Source organism: Poecilia latipinna, unplaced genomic scaffold (genome assembly GCF_001443285.1).
Source record: "Poecilia latipinna isolate Pla-1442-1.1 unplaced genomic scaffold, P_latipinna-1.0 Scaffold499, whole genome shotgun sequence".
NCBI lineage: Eukaryota > Metazoa > Chordata > Actinopteri > Cyprinodontiformes > Poeciliidae > Poecilia > Poecilia latipinna.
The window spans coordinates 536,496-543,847 of record NW_015113115.1 but is presented as its reverse complement, the minus strand read 5'-3'; the positions used below and the strand labels follow the sequence as shown (position 1 = coordinate 543,847).

The 7,352-nt window shown below is 42.9% G+C and overlaps 1 protein-coding gene across 3 annotated transcripts in view; it reads left to right on the top strand.

Annotated features, from left to right (window-relative positions):
* hmcn2 (hemicentin 2) overlaps positions 1 to 7,352 on the top strand; it is a 64,163-nt gene that overhangs the window by 17,582 nt on the left and 39,229 nt on the right. For all 3 annotated transcript variants that reach the window (XR_001425936.1, XM_015040197.1, XM_015040196.1), the window contains exons 10-19: positions 759 to 880; positions 1,131 to 1,403; positions 1,811 to 1,952; positions 3,308 to 3,435; positions 4,105 to 4,218; positions 4,305 to 4,463; positions 4,557 to 4,751; positions 6,061 to 6,156; positions 6,256 to 6,383; positions 6,502 to 6,646. Coding sequence is in view for 2 of the 3 variants with exons in the window: in XM_015040197.1 (XP_014895683.1) it covers positions 759 to 880; positions 1,131 to 1,403; positions 1,811 to 1,952; positions 3,308 to 3,435; positions 4,105 to 4,218; positions 4,305 to 4,463; positions 4,557 to 4,751; positions 6,061 to 6,156; positions 6,256 to 6,383; positions 6,502 to 6,646 (1,502 nt within the window). In the remaining variant the exon portion in view is untranslated. The remainder of the gene's footprint in view (positions 1 to 758; positions 881 to 1,130; positions 1,404 to 1,810; positions 1,953 to 3,307; positions 3,436 to 4,104; positions 4,219 to 4,304; positions 4,464 to 4,556; positions 4,752 to 6,060; positions 6,157 to 6,255; positions 6,384 to 6,501; positions 6,647 to 7,352) is intronic.

The window sequence follows — 7,352 nt, the reverse complement described above, 5'->3', positions numbered from 1 at the left end:
TAGGTTAGTTCTTTGGAAAATAGGAAACCCGAGTTTGCAATGTTTTTTTTTTTTTTTTTTTTTTTGGGGGGGGGGGGTGGTTTGAGACCATTTTTAAATACGAAGCCAGTGGGAAACAAACAAAAATCTAACCTGTGTGCCACATGTTGCCTGATCCGCGGCAGCTCGCGTGCTTTTCTTCCTTACTGCTACGCGTGCCAGCAGAAGCGGCAGGATGCTTCCGGTTTATCGAAACAAAATCGCTCTCACAGTCTGCAAACATCACGGAAATCTCAAAACTTAATTAGTTTTTGGACAAATCGGCTCAGTGGGAGAGAGTCTATTCTTTAAAACACATTTATTCATATTGGCTACATAGTGAAGAAGTGAGGTAATTTATAGGCAGTAACTATGTCGATACAAAGGTATTTATACTTCTTTAATTAAAGCACTTCCTGTCTGATTTGTTCAGAAATTCAACATGAACAGAAAAAGTATTTGCCCCTCACAACTAGCCTCTGATTTTGCTGGGAGGTTTTTTTTTTTTTTTTGTCAAACTTAAATTGCTTCAAATGAATATCCTAAATAATTCACAGCAGCATGTTTGTATGTTGAACTGAATGTTTTGAAAAAGTAAAAGCAAATATATTAACGTCTTAAAATGTGCTAAAATCTTATCTTCCGGTGTGATAAATCTTAAGCTAAATCACTTGAAACTTGAGCTTTGACTTGGAAAAAAGTAATGACTTGTTAACCTACCACATGTGTTTTTCTATTAGGAATTCTGCTGTAGCATCTTGGGAGATCGCACATGCATCCGGTGAGGATGAAGGCACGTACGAGTGTGTAGCACAGAGCAGCGCAGGACAAGGACGGGCTTTAACGCAGCTCACCATCCAAGGTATACGGCACACAAATGAGTTTAAGTTCTGGAGTTTAGCATGCATCACTGTCTTTCTTTACAAAGCTTTGAAAGAAGATCCAAGATTTTCTTTTTTTTTATGAAATCCTTGCTTTACGTCTAAAACATCCCCCCAGACGCTGAGCATGCCAGCACAAACATTGTCTCTAAAAGGTAAACTGTTTCTGCTCTGTTTGTCCACCGCTGATAATTCTACTTTTATGTTTTGGTTGCGTTCCCACAAACACAGAGCCTCCTCCGGTCCTGAGGCCCGCAGTGAACGTGACTTCCTCCGTGGGGGGCGTGGCCGTGCTGTCTTGTCAGGTGGACGGCCACATGCGTCACAACCTGACGTGGCATCGAGCTGGCCGCGCCGTCCACGCCCGAGCGGGCCGGGCGAAGCTGCTGGCCGACTCGTCGCTGCAAATCAGCGGAGTTCGGCCGCAGGACGCCGGGGCGTACCGGTGCGAGGCCACCAACGCCCACGGGCGCAGCGAGATCACAGTGTGGCTTCTTGTTCCAGGTACGGAAGGAAGATACCCTGTGGATCATCTGCTTAAGCACTTAACACGCCGGGGCCTCATGGCTCCGCTCAGGCTCCCGTCATCTGGTTTCCATTACTCCCCTAACCTCCTCGCAGTCAGAGTGAGCTACTTCCTTAACAGAAAAAAAGAAAAAGTAGAGCTCATCAGCCAAGCGTGATGTTAAGAGAAAAATGTGTTTTTCATTGCAGACATGCCCCTCAGTAAGCATCGAAAACAGGCAAATAAATGTGAAACTTGTTCGCGGTCATGATGTCAGACGTTTATCCACTTTGAGTTTAAGGTTGTTAATCTTCTGATAGGAAGATATAAATGACATCATGCTGCCTCGACAACGCTCTGACTCATCGCTGTTTCTCTGTTTGCTTGTGTTTGACTCTGATTGCAGAGGCTCCTTCTGTGGAAGTTCGCCCCCAGACCCAAACGTTCTCCCGAGGGGACGAGATCCGCTTCGTCTGCTCAGCGTCCGGCTCCCCCCCTCCTCAGGTCTCCTGGAGCCATGGAAACGTGGCTCTAGCTAATCAGCCAAGGTAAGAGAACGCTAAGCCAACTCCGTGGAGAACCGTGGAGTGTCATCATCATCGACTTTTACACTGCCTTCCCCCCAAAAAGTTGCTCTTTTCAATTTTTCCAATCTTTTTCGAGTTTTGTCACTTCACAAATACAAAGTTCAGTGCACTTCATTTGGATTTCATTCATTTGGGAAAAATGAAAAGGGTGGCTTGAGCATGTTTCTGGCCCTCCTGTACTCTGATACCCCTAAATGAAATCAACTGCTATCAGTTGTCTTTTGAAATCACCTAACTACAAGAAATAGGCCCAAGCGGTTTTACTAGGGAACATTAGGGAACAAACAGCATCATGAAGATGAAGGAACACAACCTGGAGGAAGTTGTGGAGAAGTTTAAAGCAGAGTTAGATCATAAAACAACATCCTAAGCACCGTTCAGTCCATTGTTTATTGAAAGAGTAGGACACAGCAGTAAAGCTACATGGCTATCCACCTAAAGCTGACAAGTTGGACATGGAGAGCATTAATTAGAAAATAAGCCAAGAGGCCCTTGGCAACTCAAAAGGCAAAGATCAACATCTCAAGTGGGACAATGTTCAGACAGGACAACTCTACAGAGTTGGTGCTTATGTAAGAGCGGGGAGAAGAAAGTCATTATCGAAGGGAAGCAATAAGATTTAACGGTTTACCACAGACCATTCTGACGGCTCAGCAACATGTAGGAAGGCGCTCTGGTCAGATGAGGCCAAAGTTTTGACCAACATGCAAAACTCTACTAACACTGGATATGACTTGCCACTGTTGCACATGGTGGTGGCGGCATTATTATGTGTCGTTGCTTTTCTTTAGTAAGGACAAGCGAGCAGGTCAGAGTTGATGGAAAGCGGGATGGAGCTGAACGCAGGAAAGTCCTGGTTTAAAAAAACCTAGCGTACCAGAGCAGCAACCCTAAACAAACAGCTGGCGCTATGTAACATGGCTTGGGTCAAAGCAGAATCGTGCATTAGAACGGTCCAGTCAAAAAATCCTAAAAGAATGTTAAGACATTCCCTAAAGATTTGCCACTGTATTTGCAGCCAAAGGTGGATGTGTATTGTTTTCCTTCCACTTCAAAACTACTGTGTTAGTCTGGCACATAGAAATCCAGTGAAAAAATTGAGGTTTGTGATCTTAGCATGACTAAGTGTGAAAAAATTTGTAGCTCTGGGTTCAAAATATCAAACCAACTTGTTGTGAAAGGTTTTCTTGAAACTGTCTGTATGTATCTGAACTTTCCATGTGTATAAAAATATTTCCCCTTTAGAAAGAGGACTTCTCTATCTCTACATCGGAACATGTCAAATAATATCATTTTGTGTCGTCTGTGTAACACAGATTCAGTGTAAACAGGGCAGGAGTTTTGACCATTCGCGGAGCCCTTCCAGAGGACGCCGGGGACTACACGTGTCAGGCGACCAACGAGGCCGGGAGCATCACTCAGTCTGCGTCGCTAACGTATGCAGGTAATCTTTGCAGATGTCTGCTGCAGGTTACTGTTATGTTGCGAGTGTGGCCACATCCTGTCTCTGCCACACACCGTCAGATGTTTCTCCCCTTGTTCTGCGAGTCCTGACAGCGGTGGAGACGTGGTGTCAGTTAGAGCTGTCAGCCCCGTCCTTGACGGAAACGCTAACAATGATCGAGAGTGGCAGCCTCCTTCCCTAAGGCAACCCCGGTGTTATAAACCCGCCGAGTCTGAATGTCACGTTTAACAACACTGATCTGTCAAATCAGACGTCTGCATGTAAGATATGTACAGTGCCTTGCAAAAGTATTTATTCATCTGGAGCCTCTTTAGTTTTCCAGTTTTCCCGCACACTTTCTGTGTGGACTCAGGTCTTGACTTTGGATAGGATATTTCAGCACATGAATGTGCTTTGATCATTAATCCTTCTGATATGTCACTGAAAGCCAAACCTCGCAGATCTATGTTAGCAAAATAAAAATTGAAAGTTGTTCATTTCATTTCTCCTATTTCAAAGGGACTTCAATAAAATTGATTTTATTGTGAGAAGATGAGGAAAAAGTCTAAGCAGTGTGAAATACTCTTGCAAGGCGTTGCATCTGCTTAACTTTTTTATCTTTGTGTTTTGCTGAAATATTAAAATTTTTTTGACATATTTCCCCCACAGAGGTGCCAAGATTAACAGTTACTCAGCAGGTCGTGCTAGTATCTGTCGGTAGTGACGCAACGTTGGCGTGCCAAGCCACAGGCGTTCCTCCTCCCCTCGTCCGCTGGTTCAAAGGTAAGTCGAAGACAAACGGTTCATTCTTTGCCACGGCTGTGGGGATATTTTGGTTGAAAAAGCAGCTGTTTTGTTTGTGTTTCCAGGTGAGCTCGAGGTGGGCTCTGCTCCTTTCGTAGAGCAGGATGTGCACAGCGGGACCTTGCAGATTCGAGGCGTGCAGGAAGTCGATGCTGGTCAATATAACTGTGTGGCCAGCAGCTCTGCTGGAACCTCCACTGGCACTGTTAGTCTAGAGGTTGGAGGTAAGACCGCAATTTACTGCTCTGCATAAAGATTGTGTTACTCTCAAGCCCAAACAAAGGGAAAGTCATCTTGTGCCACTTCCACCTCCACAGTGGGCCCATTGTTTTCCGAGGCACCGGCCGACGTGAGCGCTAACGTGGGGGAGAACATCACCCTTCCCTGCATCGCCCGAGGTTCCCCACAGCCGACGGTGAGCTGGCGCAGGAAGGACGGCAGGCAGTTTCTCGCAAGGACAGGCAGCGGCAGCAGGACAATGCAGACGGAGAGCGGCCATCTTTCAATTCAAAGTGAGTGCGCTTCGGTTCCACGAGGGGCTAATACTAGTTTACTTGCGCTGACCCAAGTGAGTTACTGTGGAAAAGGTGCCAGAACCACATAAAGATGGCTCCCAAGCATCCAACTGGATAAAAGCTGCATATTTTCAGTCACTCTTCTTGACTTCATTTTTTTTATGTTGTGTAACACCTTGTTAAGATTAAATAAACACACAGTTGAAATCAAATACTTATGCTTAAAAAAAAAAAACTAACTTTTTTTTCCCTTTCTGTCTGATATTAAATCAGATTAAACTGCCGTTTTGGAGACCCATTTGCACCCACATTTTAACATCCTGAATAACCGCTTTAGCTGTTGTGTTTCTCATCATAATTTCTCTTCACAATGCTGTCTTTGTGAAGCAGCAAAACATCCACAGAGTTTGATGTTCCCACCGTCACAGTTGGCTCTTTCGATCTTCCCCCTTCCCATTTTTCGTCAGAGAAAATTATGAATTATTATCAAACATTTGCTAAACCACAGCATATTTATCTGGGCTTTCTGACATTTTCTATCACATGGTAATACAGTATGTAAACTAGTAAATTTCGAGAAATCATTCTGGTAATTCCATCTGACTTAATACCAAAATTGTTTATTTGATTTAATGTCAGACAAAAAAAGAAGGGTGCATTTATATTGTATATGCAGTTATTTTGTTTCCTGACTTTTTGACCTTGTATTCACTGTTGATGACAATATTAAGCACAATATATTGTGCTTAATATTATAATATAATATTGCTAAAGAGAGATTGTTACATTTGTATGGACTGCTTCTGTCACTGCAGAAGCTCCTGACTGACCTAATTTATTAGTTTTACCTGTTCGGTTTAAAACAACAAATAATCCGCATTCAGCAATCCCCAACATCCATCCACCTCTTGTTTTTAGTTTCATGCTCTTTGTCCTGACTTTCAGTGTCACTAATGCCCGTCATTACCTGCTGTAACCATCAGCTGGCTAGCTAACACAAGAATTTAATTATAGGTCAATTTTACCACATGTAATGTCCAGGGAATTCACCAAGGAGGGGAAGTGTGTGTCAGCTGGCTGGCAGCTGAGCTAAGACCATTAATCCCCCCCTTTTTTTTTTCTTCTATTTTTAAACCAGTAATTACAGGGCCGTCAAAGCAATAATAACACTGGTTATTGAGAAGAGGTCTTACGAGCTGTAGCTCCTAAGACTTGATGTCCTACATAAAGAGATTATTCAGAGTGAGAGTCGAGACGTTCCCGTGCCACATGTGATCTGTTTCTAAAGGCGTGTGTTTGACTGCAGGTGTGTGGCTGCATGACGAAGGCGTATACATATGTGAAGCCAAGAACCAGTTCGGGACCATTAAAGCTGAGGCCAGAGTTAGTGTCACTGGACTGGGTAGGCTTTCAGCAACAGCAACACCAATCCAACAAGCCTCATTTTCACACTTCCTGGCTCTATTTATTGTTGTTCTTTTTTAACTTTCTTTTCCTACAGAGCCTCCTGTCTTAGCCCAAGCTCCACCAATCATCACCACAGGCGCTGGCCAGTCCCTGAGCATCCCTTGCATGTTGCTGGATGGAATACCGCTTCCAGAAAGACATTGGTCCAGTAATGGAAAACCTGTATGCCTGACTGGAATTAAATATATTTGTTCCAATATTTCTCTTCATTTTTTTTTTTAAGCATGTGTTTGTTTTGCTTTTTTTGCTTTTTTTGTTTTTATTGTTATTGCTTGAACAGGTCCAAGCGAACGGGAGAATGTTCATAAGGAGTGATGGCAGCTTGTACATTGAAAGAACCCTCCCAGAAGACACTGGGACTTACGTTTGCACTGCAGTGAATGTAGCGGGCTCCACGAACATTACAGTCAGCTTGGAGGTGCAAGGTAGGAAACTAATGAAAGAGGGAGCAGCTTAGAAAGCTTAGTCACTCTAGTAGAAGTAGGCAAAGGAAGAATTTTTACCATGTGTTTCAACTATGACACTTTGTACCTTTAACCCCCAGAACTTCATTTCCTGGAACTTTGTCAATTATCTGTGTGTGTTTCCACTTTGTCCAGATCCATCAGATTTTTTTCTTAGTAAATGATCCCCAAATCTTCCTTCTGCTGGAAGGATTTTTTTAGTTAGTGGTTATGGTGTAACAGCTGAAGAAAGTCATTTTAAATTTGTTAGAATGTGTAAATGGATTGAACTCTACATAAGATGCTCCAGTCGTAACTTAGGAGCTTGCGTCAGAGAGGAAATGCAGTCTAGTTGCAAAAACTGTGATTTTCAGTAGAAAAAGTATAACAAATGATTCTGACACAGACCCTTTATCTATGTTATAACTTATATAGAGTCACTCCTAACTTTAAATCACTTTCACAGTGTTTGTATGATCAGAGCAAAAAAAACAAAAAAAAAAACGAGGAGCGCTCTAGTCAGGATTACAACCCAGTGGTCTATAGCTGTAACGTGTGATTATTTCACTGTGGTTACTCTCTAACAGAGAGTTAAAATAATAAAGCTAAAATGGTCATTCTGTGACTATTTTAAGTTACATATTGGAGTATAAACACTGTAAAATATATACATAATTCAGACTGTGAA